The 25,590-nt window shown below is 37.9% G+C and overlaps 1 protein-coding gene across 1 annotated transcript in view; it reads left to right on the plus strand.

The window, feature by feature from the left end:
* Positions 1–25,590, plus strand: part of LOC121384696 (armadillo-like helical domain-containing protein 3) — a 67,346-nt gene that overhangs the window by 25,964 nt on the left and 15,792 nt on the right. Inside the window, exons 15-25 of the mRNA XM_041515187.1 lie at positions 2,560–2,635; positions 3,427–3,531; positions 6,702–6,760; positions 9,507–9,572; positions 10,900–10,969; positions 11,661–11,721; positions 14,330–14,418; positions 15,049–15,131; positions 15,628–15,754; positions 16,877–16,952; positions 21,481–21,559. Coding sequence (XP_041371121.1) covers positions 2,560–2,635; positions 3,427–3,531; positions 6,702–6,760; positions 9,507–9,572; positions 10,900–10,969; positions 11,661–11,721; positions 14,330–14,418; positions 15,049–15,131; positions 15,628–15,754; positions 16,877–16,952; positions 21,481–21,559 — 891 coding nt within the window. The remainder of the gene's footprint in view (positions 1–2,559; positions 2,636–3,426; positions 3,532–6,701; positions 6,761–9,506; positions 9,573–10,899; positions 10,970–11,660; positions 11,722–14,329; positions 14,419–15,048; positions 15,132–15,627; positions 15,755–16,876; positions 16,953–21,480; positions 21,560–25,590) is intronic.

Raw genomic sequence — 25,590 nt, forward strand, 5'->3', positions numbered from 1 at the left:
CTTTCTTTCATTAAATAAAAAAGTTTGTTTTGTTTGACGACACCACTAGAGCACATTGATTAATTAATCATTGGCTATTGGATGTCAAACATTGGTAAGTTTGACACGTTTTCATCAGAGGAAACCCGCTACATTTTTCCTAATGCAGCAAGGGATCTTTTATATGCACTTTCCCACAGACAGGAAAGCACATACCATGACCTTTGACCAGTTGTGGTGCACAGTTTGGAACGAAAAAAAACCCTATCAATTGAATGGATCCACCGAGGTGGTTCAACCGACTGAGCTAAATCCTGCCCTTAGATTGATCAAAGTCAAGGCAATAAACGTTGTGCCCAAAATAATGACACCCAAATAAGTAAAACCAGTCAAATATTAAGCTTTAATTAGATGAAAATAACTTGAAATTCATTTCTGAATTTCCACAACTCTTCAGCATCTGTTAATAACATTACTGCACTGAAAGGACCTAACTGCACTCTGGACTGACAATAAAACCTGTTGTGCTCCAAATTACTGAGATCTAAAGCCCTGCAGTTGATGTACGTATCTGTCAGTTTGATATCTGCACCATAGTAATCAAAAATACATGTAGGAGAGAGTTGAGTTTCCAGGGAATTGTCGATAAATGAGATTCTGCAAAAAATATTTGACAGGGCAAGGAAGGTAGTTAATCAAACAAATACAAACGGTACTTAATGATATAATCTGAAGTTGGCTTTAAATGGGGGGGGGGGGGTGTCGAAAATAAATTGAGGGTACACTATATTGTATATTTTAAAGAGACCATCCTGGGTTTGTTGTCATTGTAACGTGTATGACTAACAGATCTTTTTTGATAACTAAATGTACATATTTAGAGAATAATTAACGAGCTACTACTAATTGTTTAAAAGTAGCAAACACATTCCACTTAATTAATTTTATTGTATGAATCTTTTAATTTTGCGTTGTTAAAACCCTTGACAGGTGGCTCCATAGACTGCATCTAAGTTAATGTTTCCCTGCTTTTGGTCTTAAACCATTCCGTAAACTTTAGTCGACCGTTTTTCGCAGCCATTTTACCATCTGATATGTACGTTAGTCACTAGAGATTTACAGTTCCAACGAAGTTACTCAACGACGCTCATGACAACTGTCGATCATGCCCCCCAAGTTGTATATAGCCTGGATTCAGTCTAATTCGGCAAGGGACTTTACTCTTTGCCCACATGCGCAATGGGATTATAAAAGAGGTCTATTATGAATTATCTGTCCCGAGTGAATGAATGTTGTAAACCCGAGCCTTTGGCGAGGATTTTACAACATTCATTCACGAGGGACAGATAATTTGTAACTCCTTGTAGCGAGTTGGTTATTCTCTTCATTACCCATTGTCAATTCTAACTGATTCCTCTGAAATCTACAACAAAGCCATCAGCCATATAATCTTACGTGTATTACATGACGTAATGTAAGTGATGTCATAGCATAACAGTATTCTTTTTACAGCCAAATGTTTACAGTACAAAATAATACAACTGTGTTTGCATTAGAAAATAATTATATTTGTATATTACTAAATCTGCTGCTTATGAAAATATACCATTTCATGTTTACAAAACAAATGAGTAAATTTTTTTCTGTAAATCTTTCTAGATCGTATGTGTAATCTGACTCATGAATGGAAACATTATATGAATGAAAGTGAAGTTCCGTCCATGTCAAGCAACCAACCAAACGTGATTTTTAAGACTGCCAATCAGTGGCTGTAGAAGCAATCTGCACACTGCAGAGATCGAAAAAATATTACCCCGTATATTTGAGCCCATATGGGTAATAATAAAGATATATTTCCTGTTTAGAATATCAGCATATATGTATAAACAAACATTAGTAAAAGACCGGACACATCAAATGGGGGCGGGACATAGCCCAGTGGTAAAGCACTCGCTTGATGTGCTGTTGGTTTGGGATTGATCCCCATTAGTGGGCCCATTGGGCTATTTCTCGGTCCAGCCAGTGCACCATAACTGGTATATCAAAGGCTGTGGTATATGCCATCCTGTCTGTGGGATGGTGCATATAAAAGATCCCTTGCTACTAAAAATTACCAAATGTTTGACATCCAATAGCCGATGATTAATAAATCAATGTGTTCTAGTGGTGTCATTAAATAAAACAAACTTTAACACATCAGATATAGACACAGGCATTCTAAACTAGAAAATGTATTTAGTATGTAATTTTAGTTACCAAAAAGGCTCTGTTAGTTAAAGACGTCTTACAGTGGCTGCAAACAATTTCTCGCCCCCTGCCAGTACACCACGACTGGTATATCAAAGGCATGTGTTATCCTGTCTGTGGGATTGTGCATATAAAAGACCCATTGCTACTAATCGAAAAGAGTAGCCTATGAAGTAGCAACAGCAGGTTTCTTCTCTCAGTATCTGTGTGGTCCATAACCATATGTCCGACGCCATATAACTGTAAATAAATATGTTGAGTGTGCCATTAAATAAAAAACATTTCCTTCTTTTTTTATTTGTGATATCATTTTTTGTTTTGTCTCTCATCCAGTCTCACTCCACTTCGGCTCCAACAACTCCCCCGGTGTCTCCAGTGACCACCTCGTCTCCAGTGCTGGATGCTCAAAGTGAGTACTCATAGGATGTTAAACAAGCTTCCATTTCATTGCATGTTTATGTCCCAAGTGAAACAATTTTCAATTGTCACGAGCTTTAGCGAGTGACATAGAGAATTATTTCATGAGGGGCATAAACATGATATGAAATGATATTGAGTGTAATATCCTATTTATTATCCATAATTGAGGTTAATCTGTATCAATGAACTCATTTGATTGATGTTCCGGTAAGATTGTAGCATGTCAATCGTACGACATCGAGGTGTTATGTCACACTTTATGTTTTTGTGGGACATAACATTTTGATATAAACAAAGATATTTTTAATCATGTGTGTTTGTTAACGTGGTACTTTGTGCTTCATATTTACAGTGACATTTCTCCACTTCTGGTGACGTTTATAGGCTTATTCTTACTACAAATGTGACAATTTCCTATTTAAAATCAACCAGCAAACAGTTTAATTAGAATAGGGATAACCCTACTGTGTTTTCCGATTTGCGTACGTATATCGGTGGTTTTACAGTAGCAAATTTACCGTTTTAGTGGCTACGCTTGAGTTTAATAATATCAGTCTTTGCCAGGGGAGGCGATTGATAACTCATGCTCCTTTCCACACTTTATTGGAAACTTCATATGATTGCTTGTGCTGCATCATTTCAGGAAATGATTTTTAGCTCACCTTGATTTTGCTTATTGCCAAGACTAAAAACTAAGTATTTGTATTTTGCATTCATAAGTGGTGGTATTATATGGTGAGGCAAGCTTTGATCTTGAAGCCTGTGTTGTTTAACTTTCAGCTGTAGCGGAAGGGGCAGGTGGTGAGCCTGCAAGTGTCACCCAACCCACGAACCTACTCGTCACATTCCTAGAGTACAGCTCCATCGTGATGCAGGACACTAAAGGTAACATTACACGAACCTACTTGTCACATTCCTAGAGTACAGCTCTAAAGGTAACATTACACGAACCTACTCGTCACATTCCTAGAGTACAGCTCCATCGTGATGCAGGACACTAAAGGTAACATTACATGAACCTACTTGTCACATTCCTAGAGTACAGCTCTAAAGGTAACATTACACGAACCTACTCATCACATTCCTAGAGTACAGCTCCATCGAGATGCAGGACACTAAAGGTAACATTACACGAACCTACTCGTCACATTCCTAGAGTACAGCTCCATTGTGATGCAGGACACTAAAGGTAACATTACATGAACCTACTCGTCACATTCCTAGAGTACAGCTCTAAAGGTAATATTACACCAATCTACTCGTCACATTCCTAGAGTACAGCTCCATCGTGATGCAGAACACTAAAGGTAACATTACATGAACCTGCTTGTCACATTCCTAGAGTACAGCTCTAAAGGTAACATTACACGAACCTACTCGTCACATTCGTAGAGTACAGCTCCATCATGGTACAGGATACTAAAGGTAATATTACACCAATCTACTCGTCACATTCCTAGAGTACAGCTCCATCATGATGCAGAACACTAAAGGTAACATTACACAAACCTACTCGTCACATTCCTAGAGTACAGTCCATCATGATGCAGGACACTAAAGGTAACATTCCCATTACACACCAGGCAGTGATTTGGGCAATTTTTTTAATATTAAAAATAATTTAATCTAGATATTTGAGGATTTCATCTTTTAATCTCATGCTTGTGATTAAAAATCTGGAACTTGGGGGAGCATGGAATCCTCCTAATTTACTCACTAATTTGTTGATCAACTTGAAGGCTGGATAGGTACTGTGTTCACATGCCAGTAACGACTTCCATCCACAATTGAGTTTATCGGCTCAGTGGGTAGGTGGTCTGACACTATACACTATTGTCTCTTTCACAAACCACTAACAACTAACCATTAACTCCTGTCCAGGACAGCCAACATTTGTTCCCATGGCAGCCAAGATTTGTGCCCAGGGTAGCCGATCTTTGTACCCAGGGCTGCATGCTTGAACCTAAATTAGATATAAGCACAAAAACTACATTCAAATGAAATATTCTGAGATCAGCAGTGGTCTTGAGGTAGTAATAAACCAAATAATGTCTAACTGGGTCAAAGTTCGAGGTGCACCCACGCACGCACAAAATTTTCGTATTTATTTATGAAATACAAGCCCCATATTTTGTATTGTTCTAGGCTTGGTACCCTCCCACTGGTGTAGGCAGGATTTTATATTGGGATTGGGGGAGGGAGGAGGAACCCACACTATGTATATACATGTGTATATATGATTTTATAAAATTTAATAGTTTTTAAAAAACAGTTTGATGGGGGTGGGGGTGGGTTCCCATAGGCCCCCTCCCTACGCCACTGCAGGGACGGTGCATGGCCTAACCCTTTTCAAAGAGACACTTTTGTGGGTTATATTTGTTGTATCTGTGAAAATGTCCTCAACTGAATTTGAAAGAAGAGTCATACCACTATATTTTACACTGCCGCCCCTGCTCTGGTACCCTCCCTGCCTCCCCCCCCCCCCCCAAAAAAATAGGTGTCAAATTTATCTACCACCTTAAATAATTGTCGTAATCCCCAGGGATGAAGTGGTTACTGCAGATCCTATCCCATCATGATGGTCCTTTCCATTACACATGGGTTCAGTTTAAGAACCACTTCCATGCAAACCCTGTGATTGTCGGTTTGTTTAAAGTTCAGAAAAACGGCTGCTTTGATACATCCAAACACTAAACAATGGTTCACCATATTTTACATTTGAAAACTATCTCCAAAAGAATATTCCATCCATACAATTCAATTCAGTATAATAAAATTTTCGCATTTTAAAAATACATGTGTTCCACCTTCCCAGTAAAATGTTTGAAAGGCTGCGAATCACCTTTCATGTTATGCCGGTTAGCACGTCACGGGGTCATGTGACTTGGCTCTTCGAGTCGACAGGCGTTTAGGCAAGTTTTGGGGAAAACGCGACTTTTTATTGCAAATATATTAAAAACGGGTAAATGTTTTAAAATTAATTTTATTGATACTTCATATATATTGTAAAAGGTAACGTAGATACCAAACAATAGTGAATTACGTTTTTGATAAATGTTAAAAAAAGTCTAAGCCTAGAAGGTAAAAGAAATTCCATCAGCATTTTAGGTCATTATTCAAGAGATAGATATGAACAGTTATCTCATATGCTATTTAGCTTGTGATTCTGCAATAACCACATTTTAGCATATAATAGCCATAATTTTAATGTGCTGGGGTGTATTTCAATAAATATTTCTTTCACTTGTTCTTTTCATATTTAGCTTTCTAAAAATATTTATGTTGGTATTTTTAAACTCAAGATATAATCTCACCTTCTCTGTATATTTCCGGGGTTACACATAGCCAAGTGGTAAAGTGCTCGCTTGATGCGAGGTCGATTTGGGATTGATCCCTGTCAGTGGGCCCATTGTGCTATTTTCGGTTCATCAAAGGCCATGGTATGTGCTATCCTGTCTATGGGATGGTGCATATAAAAGATCCCTTGCTACTAATCGAAAAGAGTAGCCCATGAAGTGGCGACAGCGGGTTTCCTCCACAATATCAGTGTGGTCCTTAACCATATGTCCGACGCCATTTAAGGATTGTCTGTTGTTTCTTTTACGTTCATCGGGGTATGAACAAAAAAAATCATCCGCAAACTGTGTGAATTGGCGAAGCCATTCTCACATAAGTTTGCGGATGATTTTTTTTGTTCATACCCAGATGAACGTAAAAGAAATAACAGACAATACTTATAATTAAATTTGAATCATACAGGCGAATAATAACACTAAAACGTCATACTTTATTTTGAATTATTTTTTATCCATAAACAATAACGCTCATTAAGACAACTTGCCCATATAAAATGACGTCATCACATATGATGTTCCCTGACGACGTAATTTTTACGTTCATCGAAAAATGAACAAACTCCCGTTGCTACGTCTGGACCAATCGGATGACGTTACGTTGTAATGAATGTAACAGAAATTTAATTATATAACCGTAAATAAAATGTTTTGAGTGTGTCGTTAAATAAACCAATTCTATTTCTATATGTACGTTTTCAGATACAACACGCTACAACAATGCGAAGCTGTGTATGGTTATACTGACATGTATTGCTGAGGTGAGTTTAGATTAAGAATATCATGGACTATGAAATTATAGCAGTCTATTATTGTCTGCAGTTTCATTGTTTTACATTGAATATTATGCACTATATTTGTAGTTAATATTAACCCAATCAAAAACAAGCTTTCAGGTTGTCTAAGAAAGATGTAATTCTATTAGTTTAACTTAAATATTGACATTACATGACAAGCTTATATTAACCAATCAAAAACAAGCTTTCAGACTTGTACAAGTACATTATTTTTATAAATTCCGCCCACCTTCAACTTACCCCCCCCCCCTTCCTAATGGCCTTAATGTGGACATATAGATTGGACTTTAAACTTTTAGACCTTCGTTCAAAATTTTATGTCAAAATGACTTCTTTTTTTTAAAAATATTATTAAATAGTCCGATCATCTCTTCTTTCTCTTATTTATATTTGGACTGTCCTAAAATGCTCCAAATTATATAAATATTCGGTTGAGCAGTCAATTCTTTTTATTTTTGGCTTGTAACTTTTTTTTCTTTTTTTTTAAATTCTGTTAATTTTTTTACTAATTGCTAATTTAAAAATTCTGTCCATTTTCAACTCTACTGCCCCCCTCTCCCCCCCCCCCCCCCATCCCGAGTCAGGCCACCGATCTTATCAGAGATCGGACACAGGATGGGTGTGTTCGAACCCAAGTGGTATATATGAGCACGTTAAACTGTTATCTATCTATCTATCTATTTTTATATGTGATAAAATGTTTCAAGATAAATTTTGCAATAAAGCATTGACGTACTCAATACATTTTCACACAATTATAAATTCATTTCTTCAAACAAAGAAACTTGACATTGATTTTTAAAGTTTAATTAAAAAAAACTGGATACAAGCAACCAAAGATCAAGATGCCATGAGAAGGGGATTACTCTGTACATGTCCGAAACAGTATCTCTGGAAATCCACCTGAAACATGTACACATGCATATGTGTGACATAGGGGTAGGCAAAATGTCAGTATCAGTTATTGCCACCATGAGCCCTGATGACAGCTTGACAACGGTAACACATGGAAGCAGTCAAACATTGCATAACACGTTGTGGAATGTTCTGCCACTCATGCTACAGTGCCATAAGAAGTTGCGGAAGTGTCTGGGGTGGTGGATTCCTCCGGTGCACACGCTGATCCAGTGCATCCCATAGATGTTCTATTAGGTTTAAATCTGGCAAACGGGCAGGCCAAGGTAATGTCTGGACGTTGTGGTGCTGCAGAAACTCCTCACTAACAAGTCCAACATGTGGTCTGGCATTGTCATGCTGAAACATTCCACCATGACATGGGATCAAAACGTTACGTCGCACTGGTTTTCTAGGGAAAATTGCTGCCTTCCTCAGCTGATTACGAATTGTCTGGTCAGAAATTCTTCGAAGTCCAGGGATTTGTGTCGCTGTGGTTGTTGCTGTTGTGGTTCGATTTCGATGATTACACACCCAGATGTATCGATCTTGAGCGGCGGTGTTTACTCTGGGATGACCTGACCTTGGCCTGTCATTAACACTTTGAGTGGTGTTGTACTGTACCCATATAGCAGAGATGGTCTGTCTGGAGACGCCAAAGTGAGCTGACATCAATCTTGGCATTATTTCATTACCTACAGTGTCGTTATGCGGTCGGTTTGAATCACTGGTGATGTGGCCTTTTATACCCCACCAACGGAGGGTTCGACATGCAAAGTTACAGAACTTCATGATGCACGTGCTTCACTAAGGATTGCGCTTTTGCGTTTCAGTACAAATGTTGACTATGGCTACGTTTATGCGAATCAAACGTGTTTTATAGGGTTTTTGCATCACCATTCGCTCACTTACTTGATTGTCTATATGATATCTTTGATTCTGTAAAAATAATCTGATAGCATTATTTTTGCCAATTTCAAGTTTCTTTTTTTGAAGAGTATATTTAGTGCTGAAAGAAAACCATAATCACAATTAAATAGATTCATGTACATTGTAGGACATATAAATTAACAATCTATCATGGCTGGAATTTTGGCTTTGTGTTGGGTTTTATACTTGGGTACATAGTAAGTGATCTTTCACTTAAGTCAATTGCTTTTGCTTATGAGACAAGTCTAAAAAACACTAATGTACCCTTGGTTTTCAGTTCACATGATTTGGAAACTGGCTAGTAAACTAACAGTGTATTTTTTCTTCCATATATAGTTGTAGTAAGTGTAGGAAAAATGTATGATAATATGTTATTTAGATATCAGTGTCATAGCTAGGATAGATTATAACTTTTATTTCATAGTCAAATAGCCAATATACTGTTCATGCTGGGGTGTCATTAAGCATTCATTCGTTTGTTCCTTTGTTCATCTGTCTGTTTGCTCACTCACTCACTCACTCACTCAGTCAGTCATTGGTTATTGGGGGCGAGACGTAGCCCAGTGGTAAAGTGCTCGCTTGATGTGTAGTCGGTTTGGGATCGATCCCTGTCAGTGGGTCCATTGAGTTATTTCTCGCTCCAGCCAGTGCACCACGACTGGTACGTGTATATGGGATGGTGCATATAAAAGATCCTTTGCTGCTAATCGAAAAGAGTAGCCCATGAAGTGGCGACAGTGGGTTTCCTCCCTCAATATCTGTGTGGTCCTTAAATACATGTCCGACACCATATGACCGTAAATAAAATGTGTTTAGTGCATCATTAAATAAAATATTTCCTTCCTTCCTTCATTAGTTATTGGTTTGTTGTTTTGTCTTGGTACAGGATCAGTATGCCAATACGTTAATGCATGATGGAAACATGACGTTCAGGATTCCCATTCACAAGATGGTAAGTAAAACTATATCTACAGTGGAAACTGCCTATATCATATCACCTTGGGTATCAATATTTATCTTATTTCTAGAGGGGTTTGGTAGCATTTTGGTCCCCATTTTATAAATACATGAATATACTTAAAAGTTGAGTTTCATTTTTCACAAAGGCCCATTGGCTATTTGGCCTGACTATAAGGTTGTAAATTGGAAGACTTACTCCAAGATTGAGATTTCCCAGCGTTGCGTTGCATAAGTTTTTACCAGGCTCATATACCACAGAGGTTTCAAGCATGTCCGCCCCAGAGTTCGATCTCTGGAAAGCCAGGGCAGATTTCCCAGCCTGTGATTGAAGGTGCTACCTAGACCCGAGCTCTGTAGACTCAGTATAGTAGACAGATACCCATTCATAATTCATTGTTCATTTGCTAAGTATTATTCACTTGCATAGCCATGAAGTGTGTGTGTGTGTGTGTGTGTGTGTGCGTGTGCGTGTGTGCGTGCATGTGTGTGAGTGTGTGTGCGCGTGCGTGCGAGCGAGCGTGCGTGTGTGGTGCGTGCATGCGTGTGTGTGTGTGTGTGTGTGCGCGTGCGTGCGAGCGTGGGTGGTGTGTGTGTGTGTGTGTGCGTGCATGCGTGTGTGTGCGCGTGCATGCGAGCGAGCATGCGTGTGCGTGGGTGGTGTGTGTGTGCGCGTGCGTGCGTGCGAGCGAGCATGCGTGTGCGTGGGTGGTGTGTGTGCGTGCATGCGTGTGTGTGAGTGTGTGTGTGTGTGCGCGTGCGTGCGAGCGAGCATGCGTGTGCGTGGGTGGTGTGTGTGTGTGCGTGTGCGTGCTAGCTCTGGGTGAGCAGAAAAATTATTTAATATTTAAACTTTTAAAAATTACAATCACACAGTTATTTTCTAATAAAATAACAATTATTACATGAAATTTATTCACCAGATTATAATAAAATTTGCCTGTTGGTGAGTGCCAGAGCTAGTCCTGTCGGTTCTTCACTGCGACATGTACAATTTTAAATGACAACCAAAATATCTAAAATTGTGAATATTCCAAACTCCTACCACTCAAAAGGAAACTTAGTCAATTTTTTTAACATAAACAGTTGGAAAACATGTACATGTACATATACCCTGATGTAGACTGTAGTGACGTAGATGTAACTTACTTAATAATATCAAGGAAACGTGTGGGTGTGACTTAAAACCATCTTTGACTGGTAATGGACCACACTGTTGTTTAGTTCCTTATTTTAGCTTTTGTTTGATCAATTTTATTTGACTTTGTTTAATTGTGAGTTTCATTTACTTACTCATTGTTTTTTTTCTTTTTCTTTTGCAGCCAATGCGCCACAGAAAAACTAAAGGTGAAAAGATGCTAGTTTCCAGACCATTGATTTGTTCCCTATTAGGTAGTTTTTAATTACCTCTTGTCAGAAATATAACTTAAAGCACTCGCACAAATTAAATTTGAAAAAATTTATATTTGGTTATTCTGGCTGTTACACTACAGTAACTAATTAAAAAAATTTTTAAAACAAAACTTGCATTCTACCAATAAAATTTTCCCCTATTAAAATAGACTGGTCTGAATATCCCAGAAGAAAAGAGTTCCAGATTAAAAGAAAGAAGCTGTCATGTGACCAATACAGGACGTAGAGGACTCACTGGAAAATTTTAAGCCATTTCATTGGCTGTTGGGATATTCAGTTCTTATGCGTCCTCGAAATTCTGGAATGCCCTTGAATTTTGTGATTTTAAAATCCAGGCCTGGAATGTACTGGAAAAAGCATTACATTTTATTGTGTTTTGGAAATGTCCTGGGTATTTAGGCCACAAAATTGGTAGGTTTTGTTTTTCACATCTTTACTTTTGTTGTCCTCATAACCTATCTAAATTCAGACAACAATTTGTTATAAAAACATGCATGTATTGAACATTTCATATCCTGGAAAAGTCCTGGAAATGTCCTTGAATTTGATGTTTTTTCGAGTGTAAGAACCCTGTATAGTTATAATAGTGGGATATACTATTGGTGAGAAGTATTCATGAACAGGGAAAGCAATTCAAGTTTTCAGCATTCTTTTTTGATTTTATTTTTAGATTTACTGGTTGAATTTATTATGAGCCACATGATGAAGACATTCCCGATGGAACTCTATTTGTGAGTAACAATGACTTCTGTAATATTTATGATTTGACCACAATTATTTTTTGGTTCTTACAAGTTTGAACCAAAATTAATTTCAGTTAAATGTTATAATTAAATTTAGTGGCATGTTTCAACAATATATACCCAGGGTTCGCACGGGCCTGGAAAAGTCCTTGAATTTTGACGTAGTACTTGAAAAGTACTGGAATTTTGCAAATTCAGAAAAGGTCCTGGAAAAGTACTGGAATTTCATTAAAAACTACTTGAAAATTGCCGAAATGTACTTGAGTTTTTTTTACAAGCAGAATGTCTCTCTTACTGATTAAAATCTGGAAAAAATAATAAGTATTTGCTGACGTATTTCTCGGGTATTTGTCGTAATCAAAACCCGGAAGTGATATGTGTTGCTGCCGATATAGATAGACTGGCATACAAGTCCTTGTTGCACTTGCTATATGCACCACAGTGTGAAGATTAAAGTAGACTGGGCTGCTGTCTACTGGAAACAGTGCATTACTAATAGTTGAACCGGTTTATGAGCGAGACAGGTAACCAGTCGTGTGCTGAAAAACTGTCAGCTGTAGTTAACTAGTGATGTGTGTGTGTTAAACTGCTTGTAACATTGTGCCAAAGACTACTTGAAAAACTGAAAAATATACTTGAAAAGTACTTCAAAAGTACTGGAATTTCTGTTCACCAGGTCTGTATGAACCATGATGCCTGAATTTTTTTGTTTAGCCATAAAAATGTCTGTACTATTGTTTAGGTAAACATCAATGAGTTACGTGATGCATAATAATGCAAATATTCATTCACTATTAGTTAAATCAGGTGATCACCAGATTTTGTCCTTTGGAAAATAGCTTCATTTTTTATAACCACATCATTTTCGCTAATGTTAGCTCTGTGCATTATTACTTCAATAATTAAATTTTGTATTATATTCATTATATTTTAAAACTATCAGGTTTAGCCTTAGCAACCTGAGTTTATTAGTTTCTCCATTCCACAATCCAGAAATACATTGTATTTTTAAAGCTATCAGGTTTAGCCTTAGCAACCTGAGTTTATTAATTTCTCGATACCACAATCCAGAAATACATTGTATTTTTAAAGCTATCAGGTTTAGCCTTAGCAACCTGAGTTTATTAATTTCTCGATACCACAATCCAGAAATACATTGTATTTTTAAAGCTATCAGGTTTAGCATTAGCTTCCTGAGTTTATTAATTTCTCCATACTACAATCCAGAAATACATTGTATTTTTAAAGCTATCAGGTTTAGCCTTAGCAACCTGAGTTTATTAATTTCTCCATACCACAATCCAGAAATACATTGTATTTTTAAAGCTATCAGGTTTAGCCTTAGCAACCTGAGTTTATTAATTTCTCGATACCACAATCCAGAAATACATTGTATTTTTAAAGCTATCAGGTTTAGCCTTAGCAACCTGAGTTTATAAATTTCTCGATACCACAATCCAGAAATACATTGTATTTTTAAAGCTATCAGGTTTAGCCTTAGCAACCTGAGTTTATAAATTTCTCGATACCACAATCCAGAAATACATTGTATTTTTAAAGCTGTCAGGTTTAGCCTTAGCAACCTGAGTTTATTAATTTCTCGATACCACAATCCAGAAATACATTGTATTTTTAAAGCTGTCAGGTTTAGCCTTAGCAACCTGAGTTTATTAATTTCTCGATACCACAATCCAGAAATACATTGTATTTTTAAAGCTGTCAGGTTTAGCCTTAGCAACCTGAGTTTATTAATTTCTCGATACCACAATCCAGAAATACATTGTATTTTTAAAGCTATCAGGTTTAGCCTTAGCAACTTGAGTTTATTAATTTCTCCATACCACAATCCAGAAATACATTGTATTTTTAAAGCTATCAGGTTTAGCCTTAGCAACCTGAGTTTATTAGTTTCTCCATACCACAATCCAGAAATACATTGTATTTTTAAAGCTATCAGGTTTAGCTGTAGCAACCTGAGTTTATTAATTTCTCCATACCACAATCCAGAAATACATTGTATTTTTAAAGCTATCAGGTTTAGCCTTAGCAACCTGAGTTTATTAATTTCTCCATACCACAATCCAGAAATACATTGTATTTTTAAAACTATCAGGTTTAGCCTTAGCAACCTGAATTTATTAATTTCTCCATACCACAATCCAGAAATACATTATATTTTTAAAGCTTAACCCAGTGGTAAAGCGCTTGCTTGATGCTTTTTTTGTTTTGGGATCGATCCCTGTCGGTGGGCCCATTGGTCTATTTCTCTTTCCAGCTAGTGCACCACAACTGGTATATTGAAGGCTGTGGTATGTACTATCCTGTCTGTGGGATGACGCATATAAAAGATCCCTTGTGCTACTAATGAAAAAATGTAGCAGGTTTCTCCTCTGAGACTGAAAACAGCCGATGATTAATAAATCAATGTGCTCTAATGGTATTGTTAACAAAAAAACTAATTTTAACTAGTTATTAATTAAGCATGAAGTTGTATTTAATATGTAATTTAGTGTTTAAAAAAGTATTTTATATTGCCATATAATTAGTGTCGGTGCATTTAAGAATGTTGTGAAGAGCACTATTTTGTCACGTGCAGGCGATGTCTGGGCATTGTGCATCGGGTGTTGTGTTATCAGAAGAAATGTCGAGTGAGAATACAGTACTCATGGAAAGAACTCTGGACAGGTGAGCGTACACTCTTAATTCCTTACAGCACTGTGTTACTAAAAATAATTCACCATACGTTTTTTTTTGTTCAATCAAATTATGAGCAATAGAAATGCAACAACTTGGCAGTCTTGGCTACAGATTTTTGAAGCTATCTTAGTGCTGTAGTATCGTAAAACCATTGTAGACTATGATGTGACTACACACATGCCATAGTGACATCATAGCTTACAATGGTTTTATGATATCATAGTGTTTAGACAGTCTCGAAAAGCTTGATGTAAAATTGTAAATGAGAATGTTCCCTGCTACATGTAAATGGCTTACAGCCTTTCATTGTTAATATTTATTATGGAAACAACCTCTCCTCTCTCTCCCCCCCCCCCCAAATACAAATTAGACTGATGGCAAACCTAATAGTCCAGTAAGGAACATTTTGTTCATCATCGTGTACGAAAATCTGTTAGGCAGACAGGAGACATGTATTGCTTTAACAGTACTCTGAAAATGTTTGTTTACATTACATTAGACATTGTAATCATTGGTGTTTATAGTTTGTTTCAGTTTTGTATAACATGGGGTTTTTTTTAAATTATTTATGTGATGTTTTACATGTATGTTAACAAGGATGTTTGTGTTTTGTTGCAGTTTTGATTAATCTGCTGAAGTTTATCATGTCTCATGAAACACAGCTAATAAAGAAACACAACATCTTCCATTTGTCGTCTAAGGTGAGTCATAAAAGATCATTTGCTGCTTTATTTTTAATAATTAAAATGATTATTGTTTCCACTTGTGCATTATTGATAAAATATTTATCTTATTTTATTTAAACACTTTAAATCTTTATAACTAAGAATTTATAACATTAAAATTGATATTTTGGTTTTATAGTAGAGGTTTTATTAATTGTTTGTTTTTTACATTTCATTTTAACTTATTTTCGTGCTTATATCCAATTAAGGTTCAAGCACGCTGTCCTGGACACACATACCTCAGCTATCTGGGCTGTCTGTCCAGGACAATTGGTTAGTGATTAGTGAGAGAGAAGTGGGTGTAATGGCCTTACACCTACCCATTGAGTCCGTAAGAACTTGCTCTGGGTTGGAGTCGGTACCGGGCTGCAAACCCTGTACCTACCAGCCTGTAGTCCGATTGCTTAACCACTGCGCCACCGAGGCCGTTGTTTTTTACAAATAGAAAGTTCTAATGCATAAATTGTTTCAGGTTGTGAATGTATTCAATCTGTTCATCACCTACGGCGACACCTTTCTTCCAAACCCGAACAGTTACGATGAGCTTTACTATGAGGTTGTTCGTATGCATCAAGTTTTCGACAACTTGTACTCCATGGGTCAGTATGATTTTATTTTAATACATTGTCGTTGTATTATAAGGGCACTGCAGATAAATCACTTCTAGAGTGCACAATAACAGTTTTGGATCACAGGGCTCGAAATGGGCTGACATTCGTGCCAGATATTTGGTCTGGTAAGATACAAATTCAGCCATCCAGAATCAAAACCTGCCGGAGCAAACGTGATTGCCTCAAACTAATATGTGAATATAAATGTGAAATAATTGACTGTCCAGAATCAAAACGTGCCAGAGAAAACGTGATTGCCTCAAACTAATATGTGAATATAAATGTCAAATAATTGACTGTCCAGAATCAAAACGTGCCAGAGAAAACGTGATTGCCTCAAACTAATATGTGAATATAAATGTCAAATAATTGACTGTCCAAAATCAAAACGTGCCAGAGAAAACGTGATTGCCTCAAACTAATATGTGAATATAAATGTCAAATAATTGACTGTCCAGAATCAAAACGTGCCAGAGAAAACGTGATTGCCTCAAACTAATATGTGAATATAAATGTCAAATAATTGACTGTCCAGAATCAAAACGTGCCAGAGAAAACGTGATTGCCTCAAACTAATATGTGAATATAAATGTCAAATAATTGACTGTCCAGAATCAAAACCTGCCGGAGAAAACGTGATTGCCTCAAAGTAATATGTGAATATAAATGTGAAATAATTGACTGTCCAGAATCAAAACGTGCCAGAGACTGTCCAGAATCAAAACCTGCCAGAGAAAACGTGATTGCCTCAAAGTAATATGTGAATATAAATGTCAAATAATTGACTGTCCAGAATCAAAACGTGCCAGAGAAAACGTGATTGCCTCAAAGTAATATGTGAATATAAATGTCAAATAATAGCTGCTCTAATAGAATGACAGGCAGAAAAATCTCCCAGCCTGTGGTAATGTTGATCTGAAAACCCCCCAGGTCTGGACTCCAGTATTTCAACCCCCGACTCGGTAGTGTGCTCACCTCAGGTGTTTGGGTCTGAATTGCCTCATTGGACCATTTCTCTGTCTTTTCCCCTCTTATGGTTTGCTCTACTAGATCTGTATGTATTGTGAGCTTGTATGTGATCATGTTTACATTTATTTATTATTTTCACAGCTTTACGATACACATCTAATGAGAATGAACACAAAGAGTCTGCAGCCAGGTTAATCAACCATTTAGTAAACATCAGGTGAGCAAACATTTACTAAAAACATCAGGTGAATCAAACCATTTAGTAAACATCAGGTGAGTCAACCATTTAGTAAACATCAGGTGAGTCGACCATTTAGTAAACATCAGGTGAGTCAACCATTTAGTAAACATCAGGTGAGTCGACCATTTAGTAAACATCAGGTGAGTCGACCATTTAGTAAACATCAAGTGAGTCGACCATTTAGTAAACATCAAGTGAGTCGACCATTTAGTAAACATCAGATGAGTCAAACCATTTAAAGCAGCAAGAAATCTTTTATTTACACTTTCCCATAGACAGAACAGTACATACCACAGTCTTTGATATACTAATCATCTGACACTAGTTGGGTTGACAAAAAGGCAGAATCCATCAAGGGAGATTGATCCTACGACCAATCGCATCTCAGACTCAAGTGCTGAACACTGAGCTACATCCCACTCCTTCAAATGTTGATACAAATGCTTCCAGTCAGTCAGGTTTTTTGTCTTTAAGTGGATGGCGACACAGCCAAATTAACTTGTCACTGTCTCAAGAGCCTTTGATTTCAAATAACTGCTCCTACAGCTTTTTCTTCTTCAAAAACCCCCCCTAAGGATCAATGAATTGTTTTTTTCTTGGTTCCTGGATGTCTTGCTATTCACCATGAAGTGCTGGTTACTGGGAACAGAATTAAAACATTAAAGTCATTGATGAAAGAAATTTTACCAATTCAGCAAAATTGATCAGTCCTTGTCTGTTAAGACTAAGACTCAATAAGAGAACATAAAACATACTTTTTTGTTTTCCAACTTATTACAGTACCAAGAGCCAATGTAATTTTAAGCTGGGCTATTATTAAATGTTCATTCATTCTTTGTAGTACATGCATTTGCTAGTAGAAAGGGCATAACAGGAGTATCCTTAATAGACAGGTGCCGTGGTTGTAGTACACAAACAGACTAGGTTTCTGGTCTGTTTCAAGGGTGGGATGTAGCTATCTATAATAGACAGGTGGTTGTAGTACACAAACAGACTAGGTTTCTGGTCTGTTTCAGGGGTGGGATGTAGCTATCTATAATAGACAGGTGGTTGTAGTACACAAACAGACTAGGTTTCTGGTCTGTTTCAAGGGTGGGATGTAGCTATCTATAATAGACAGGTGGTTGTAGTACACAAACAGACTAGGTTTCTGGTCTGTTTCAGGGGTGGGATGTAGCTATCTATATTAGACAGGTGGTTGTAGTACACAAACAGACTAGGTTTCTGGTCTGTTTCAGGGGTGGGATGTAGCTATCTATAATAGACAGGTGGTTGTAGTACACAAACAGACTAGGTTTCTGGTCTGTTTCAGGGGTGGGATGTAGCTATCTATAATAGACAGGTGGTTGTAGTACAGAAACAGACTAGGTTTCTGGTCTGTTTCAGGGGTGGGATCTAGCTATCTATAATAGAGCACTTGTTTGATGTGTGGTGGGTCATAGGATCGTTCACCATCAGTGGATTCAGGCTTCTTCTAGTCCCAGAGCTGAATCCAGGGGGACCAGGAGACCTGGCCCCTCTAAATATATTCATGTACCTCGTTTTCTTTGGCATTTTATTAAAAACAAATCATTGGATTGCACTTTTCACAAGTTGGTTCATGTGCCCCTTTTCCTTAGACCCCTCCCAAAACATTTCCTGGATCTGTCCCTGCATCCCAACCTGTACCCCATGACTAGTATATCAACGGCTGTGGTACATTTCCTGGATCTGTCCCTGCATCCCAACCTGTACCCCATGACTAGTATATCAACGGCTGTGGTACATTTCCTGGATCTGTCCCTGCATCCCAACCTGTACCCCATGACTAGTATATCAACGGCTGTGGTACATTTCCTGGATCTGTCCCTGCATCCCAACCTGTACCCCATGACTAGTATATCAACGGCTGTGGTACATTTCCTGGATCTGTCCCTGCATCCCAACCTGTACCCCATGACTAGTATATCAACGGCTGTGGTACATGTCCTGGATCTGTCCCTGCATCCCAACCTGTACCCCATGACTAGTATATCAACGGCTGTGGTACATGTCCTGGATCTGTCCCTGCATCCCAACCTGTACCCCATGACTAGTATATCAACGGCTGTGGTACATTTCCTGGATCTGTCCCTGCATCCAAACCTGTACCCCATGACTAGTATATCAACGGCTGTGGTACATGTCCTGGATCTGTCCCTGCATCCCAACCTGTACCCCATGACTAGTATATCAACGGCTGTGGTACATTTCCTGGATCTGTCCCTGCATCCCAACCTGTACCCCATGACTAGTATATCAACGGCTGTGGTACATTTCCTGGATCTGTCCCTGCATCCGAACCTGTACCCCATGACTAGTATATCAACGGCTGTGGTACATGTCCTGGATCTGTCCCTGCATCCCAACCTGTACCCCATGACTAGTATATCAACGGCTGTGGTACATTTCCTGGATCCGTCCCTGCATCCCAACCTGTACCCCATGACTAGTATATCAACGGCTGTGGTACATTTCCTGGATCCGTCCCTGCATCCCAACCTGTACCCCATGACTAGTATATCAACGGCTGTGGTACATGTCCTGGATCCGTCCCTGCATCCCAACCTGTACCCCATGACTAGTATATCAACGGCTGTGGTACATTTCCTGGATCCGTCCCTGCATCCCAACCTGTACCCCATGACTAGTATATCAACGGCTGTGGTACATTTCCTGGATCTGTTCCTGCATCCCAACCTGTACCCCATGACTAGTATATCAACGGCTGTGGTACATTTCCTGGATCTGTCCCTGCATCCCAACCTGTACCCCATGACTAGTATATCAACGGCTGTGGTACATTTCCTGGATCTGTCCCTGCATCCCAACCTGTACCCCATGACTAGTATATCAACGGCTGTGGTACATTTCCTGGATCTGTCCCTGCATCCCAACCTGTACCCCATGACTAGTATATCAACGGCTGTGGTACATTTCCTGGATCTGTCCCTGCATCCCAACCTGTACCCCATGACTAGTATATCAACGGCTGTGGTACATTTCCTGTGTCCTGATCTGTCCCTGCATCCCAACCTGTACCCCATGACTAGTATATCAACGGCTGTGGTACATTTCCTGGATCTGTCCCTGCATCCCAACCTGTACCCATGACTAGTATATCAACGGCTGTGGTACATTTCCTGGATCTGTCCCTGCATCCCAACCTGTACCCCATGACTAGTATATCAACGGCTGTGGTACATTTCCTGGATCTGTCCCTGCATCCCAACCTGTACCCCATGACTAGTATATCAACGGCTGTGGTACATTTCCTGGATCTGTCCCTGCATCCCAACCTGTACCCCATGACTAGTATATCAACGGCTGTGGTACCTTTCCTGGATCTGTCCCTGCATCCCAACCTGTACCCATGACTAGTATATCAACGGCTGTGGTACATTTCCTGGATCTGTCCCTGCATTCCAACCTGTACCCCATGACTAGTATATCAACGGCTGTGGTACATGTCCTGTCTATAGAAAAATGTATATAAAAGATCCTTGCTGCTTATTTTGTACAAGTAGCCTCTTTGGAAAGCTGCAGGTTTCCTCCCTTTCTCTCTCAGCCATATGTCACAATAACCATATGTTAGACACCAAATAGCTGTAGTTTAAAATGTGCTGGGGTGTTGTTAAACATAATATTCCTTTCTTTTCTTTGGTCTGTTTCACCAGTTGCCTTACAACATGTATATCGGGTGAGACGTGGAATTCTAAGAATGCTTGTTTAATTGAATGGAGTCTGTAAATTGAACAAGGATCCAATTTTACTGTATAAAATTTTGCAGGAAATCATTAAAAGAAATTCTTTACATGTATGAAAAACACCTTTATGTGGAGTTTAGAGATTATTGCCAATAATTAGAAAGTTTATTACATGAAAACATGAATATCTTAAATATGCTGAGTTGGGTCATTATTTAATTCACTAATTCAGTTTATGTATTTTATGTACATGTACATGTATACATGCATGTACAGATATAATAACGACTTGAATTTAATTTATCTATTTATCTATACATACATGTACAGGTATAAAACTGTGGAATTTAATTTATATATTTAACTATACATACATGTACAGATATAAAGACTTGAATTTAATTTATATATTTAACTATACATAAATGTACAGATATAAAGACTTGAATTTAATTTATATATTTAACTATACATATATACATGTACAGGTATAACAACTGTGCAGACATGTACCGGTATGTAAGAAATTATTCAGGGTGTCTAGGCCAGTGAGCACAATTTTTAAGGGGGTGTGTGTTATGCTTCTCCAGAAAATAAATTGAAAAAAGAACATTTGCTTGAAGCAGAGATTATTTCGACCTACAACCCTCCCCATACACCTGTGCCTGCTGTTGAACTTAATTTATAGGTTTAGCTGTGCATATACATACCTTTAATTCATAGATGTAACTTTACATGTACATGTTTAAGAACTGTTTGAATGAAATTGTTCTCTCCAGGGCTATAATCAATCACTTCACTCCAAAGGTGGACGCCTGGTCAGCAGCCAATCACCTGTCTTCTCTCACAGAGGAACAAGTAAGTAGACAATGGAATCGACCATTAAAATAATATGTGCAATGAGTGTACACATGTAATGATTTTAAATGTACATGCAGTTTTCTAGTTTTGCAGTTGTGAAATATTCATTCCTTTCATACATAACTTGACTTCATTGGACCCACTGTCCTAGACAGATAGCTGAGGTGTGTGCCCAGGACAGTGTTCTTGAACCTTAATTGGATGTAAGCATGAAAATAAGTTGAAATGAAATAAAATATTAATTCATTTCAAGTTACTTTCATGCTTATATCCAATTATGGTTCAGGCATGCTGTCCTGGGCACACACCTCAGCTATCTGGGATGTATGTTCAGGACAGAGGATTAGTGGCTGGTTGTTAGTGGTTAGTGAGAGAGAAGAGGGTGTAATGGCCTTGCACTTACCTACTGAGTCGTTAAAACTCGCTGTGGACGGAAGCTGATACTGGGCTGCGAACCCTGTACCTACCAATATTATGTCTGATAGCTTAACCACAACTCCACTGAGGCCGGTGCTAGTTCATTGGCATCAGTGTGTCAGTTGTTCTCCAATAAAAAGAAACCAGTTTAGAATGATGGTCATTAGACGGGTCAAGAGGTGGTTGCTAAATACAGTTTTATATGAGACTTGGAACAGGATGTAGCTCAGTGGTAGAGCACTCGCCTGAGGTACGATGGTTTGTGGGATTGATTGTACTCCATGGACTCTGGCTTTTCCCCAATTCAACTACTGCACAATGTGTGCAACTAAAAGTATTTACAATACTTAAACATCTGGGCACAATTATTCAAAGCATAGCTAAATCAGCCCTGGGTAATTTTAATTTGTTGTAATTATTAATCTTCTTCTCTTTTTTTTCTTCTCTTTTTTTTTCTTCTTTTTTTTTTGCACAAATACAAAATAAAGTCCAGGTTTGATTGTGTATGAAGGAAAGAAATATTTTATTTAACGACGCACTCAACAGATTGTATTTACGGTTATATGACGTCAGACATGGTTAAGGACCACACAGATATTTAGAGAGGAAACCTGCTGTCGCCACTTCATGGACTACTCTTTTCGATTAGCAGCAAGGGATCTTTTATATGCACCATCCCACAGACAGGGTAGTACATACCACAGCCTTTGATATACCAGGCATGGTGCACTGGCTGGAACGAGAAATGGGCCCACCGACGAGGATCGATCCCAGAACGACCGTGCATCGAGCAAGCTCTGTACCACTGGGCTACGTCCCGCCCAACAGATACCCCAAAAGTGGATGGTTTTTTCACATCCCAACAACTGCCTCATGACTGGTGTATCAAAAGCTGTGGTATGTGCTGTCATGTCTTTGAACAAAGTGTTTTTTTTTTTATCCCAGCTAGTGCCCCATGACTGATACCCCAAAGACTGTGGTATGTACTGTCTTGTCTATGAGGAAAGTGGGGGGTTTTCCCATCCCAACAAGTTCCTCACGAGTGGTGTAGCAAAAGCTGTGGTATGTGCTGTCATGTCTATAAGAAAATACAAATAAAACATTCCTTGCTGTGAGTGGTAACCAAGTGTCAATATTACCAAATGATTGACATCCAGTAGGCAGTAGTAATTAATCAATGTTTCTAGTGGTATTGTTAAACAATAGAAACTTTTTTAACTCTCGACAATATGTCAAAATAACCATGTGATAGACATTTGTAGTTTAAAATATGCTGAGATGTTATCAAACAAATATTCCTTTCCTTTCTTCTGGGATATCCCAGAATACACTGATCGATGTACATGTGTTTTGGTCAGATGAGAAATGTGATGCTCTGCTCGTAAGATATTTGACACAACGCATTCTCTCCAGTTGATTAGTTTTTCTCTCAGCAGATGATCGCTTCAAATTGCCTTAATATTTGCTATACAGGCTAAATCAATTTGGTGTGTTATGCCACATGATCGGCAAATAACCTATAGGTGTACAGGAACCTGATTAATGCCTCAAATTGTCTCCCTTGAGTAAACAGTTATGTGTGTGAATGACATTTCTTTTCCGGTCAATCAAAAATACTATTGATTTATTGTCTCTCGCTAGGCTGTGGGGTAGGGATGGGTGGGATTTTAAAATTCTGTTTTGTGTAGTATTCTTTTTTCTTTTGGGATAGGATCCACCTTAGTCAGTAGGTGCTCAGTCAGTAGGTGCTCTGGTTGTAGGATCGAATCACCTCAGTGGACCCATTCTCTGATTGTGTTTTTTTCCTGTCCCAACCACGACTGGTATATCAAAGAGTATGGTATGAGCGGTTCTGTCTGTTAGAAAGATCCCTTCCTACTACTTACTACTAATGGAAAAATATAATGGGTATCAGAATTACTAAATGTTTGACTTCCAATAGCCGAATGTAACTCTAATGGTGTTGTTAAACAAAACAAACTTTAACTTTAGCATTTGTCACATGACCCCAGAGTTTAACATTTTAAAGTCATGCTCCCTTTTCTTTTCATTTTCATTATATAGAGAATACTAAAAGGGATCCCGTATGTTTATATTATGAGTGTTTTCAATCGTACATCACTTCCTCAGCAGTGACATAGGAAGGTGCCAAAAAGTGAGGGACACACACACACACACAGACACAGATATATGAACCATTGCTGCTACTACTGGATCATGAAAAGTGGGGGGTACACATGCCCCCCATGCTTCCTACGCCAGTGCTCAGTTATGTATATGAGTTGTAATATAAACGGTCTGACACAGGAACGAGTATAGTATTTTATTTATTACACTGCACATTAATAAACAAAATCTGCACAGAATGACGTCCAAAATAACTACACAAGATATGAAAATGCACAGATTAAAGACCGGGAACATTACATCTCTTACCAACTGTCATTTTGCTAAATGTCATCATGTTGTGGTCTACGACTGGTATATCAAAGGCTGTGGTATATGCTATACTGTCTGTGGGATGGTGCATATAAAACATCCCTTGCTACTAATGAAAAAGTGTAGAGGGTTTCATTTCGAAGACTATATGTCACAATTACCAAATGTTTGACATCCAATAGCTGATGATTAAGAAATTAATGTGCTCTAGTGGTGGCGTTAAACAAAACAAACAAAAATCATGTTGTGGTCTTTTCATTTAGCTATTTATCAATGAAACTGCATTCCTGTGCCACACATCTATCAATGAAGTTTGCACAAACAATATTATAAACATATTCAAGGCTAAACAAAATTATTAAAAAATATATTTTGTTAAATTTTAGGAATTGCCAGCAAGTATTTTTCCAATTTAATAGTATGAATAGAAAAAACCATGTTCACACTTTTTACATGAAGATCTGTGTGGAGTTGTTCTGTGTGACACAGTTGATCACCTGATCAGAGGTCATGACCTCTCAAAAGGCATATTGTACAATATGAAGAAACAATAAATATGACATGGGTGTCTCATCCACTGCAGTGTAATAAATAGAGATTATTATACAAGCTTGTGTGTCGTACTGGTTTTACAAAACGAGGATAATACATGAATCCTGACACGAGTTTTGTAAAACCAGTACGACTCACACGCAAGTGTAATAATTTCTTTATTATCCATATTATTATTGTTGTTTTCTTTATGAATAACAAGACCCAATTCAAAATGTTTCAGTACAACAGTTACTAGGAGACGACTAAATCACGTCATATTTCAAATGCACAGTCTGAGCTAGGACTGGAGAAGCAATGCCATGTTATGACGTCATTCCCCAAAATCACATCATTACACTTGTTATTACACGTATGCTTCGTATGATTATTATTAACTCGGTTATGTTGAACCATATGGATAATAAACTTATGTAACACCCTTCAACTCTATTTGCATGATATTCACAAGGAAAAGAATTGAAAGTGCTTACCAGTATATATATAAATTAAAAATTAAATTAAAAAGCAATAAAATGATTCTTGTGGATGGAGTGCGTTTGCATTTTTTTGGTAACAAAACATAACTTTTATATTTTGTTCTAGACAATGTTTGTATTAAAGATACTGACCCTAGTTAC

This window comes from Gigantopelta aegis, chromosome 10 (genome assembly GCF_016097555.1).
Source record: "Gigantopelta aegis isolate Gae_Host chromosome 10, Gae_host_genome, whole genome shotgun sequence".
NCBI lineage: Eukaryota > Metazoa > Mollusca > Gastropoda > Neomphalida > Peltospiridae > Gigantopelta > Gigantopelta aegis.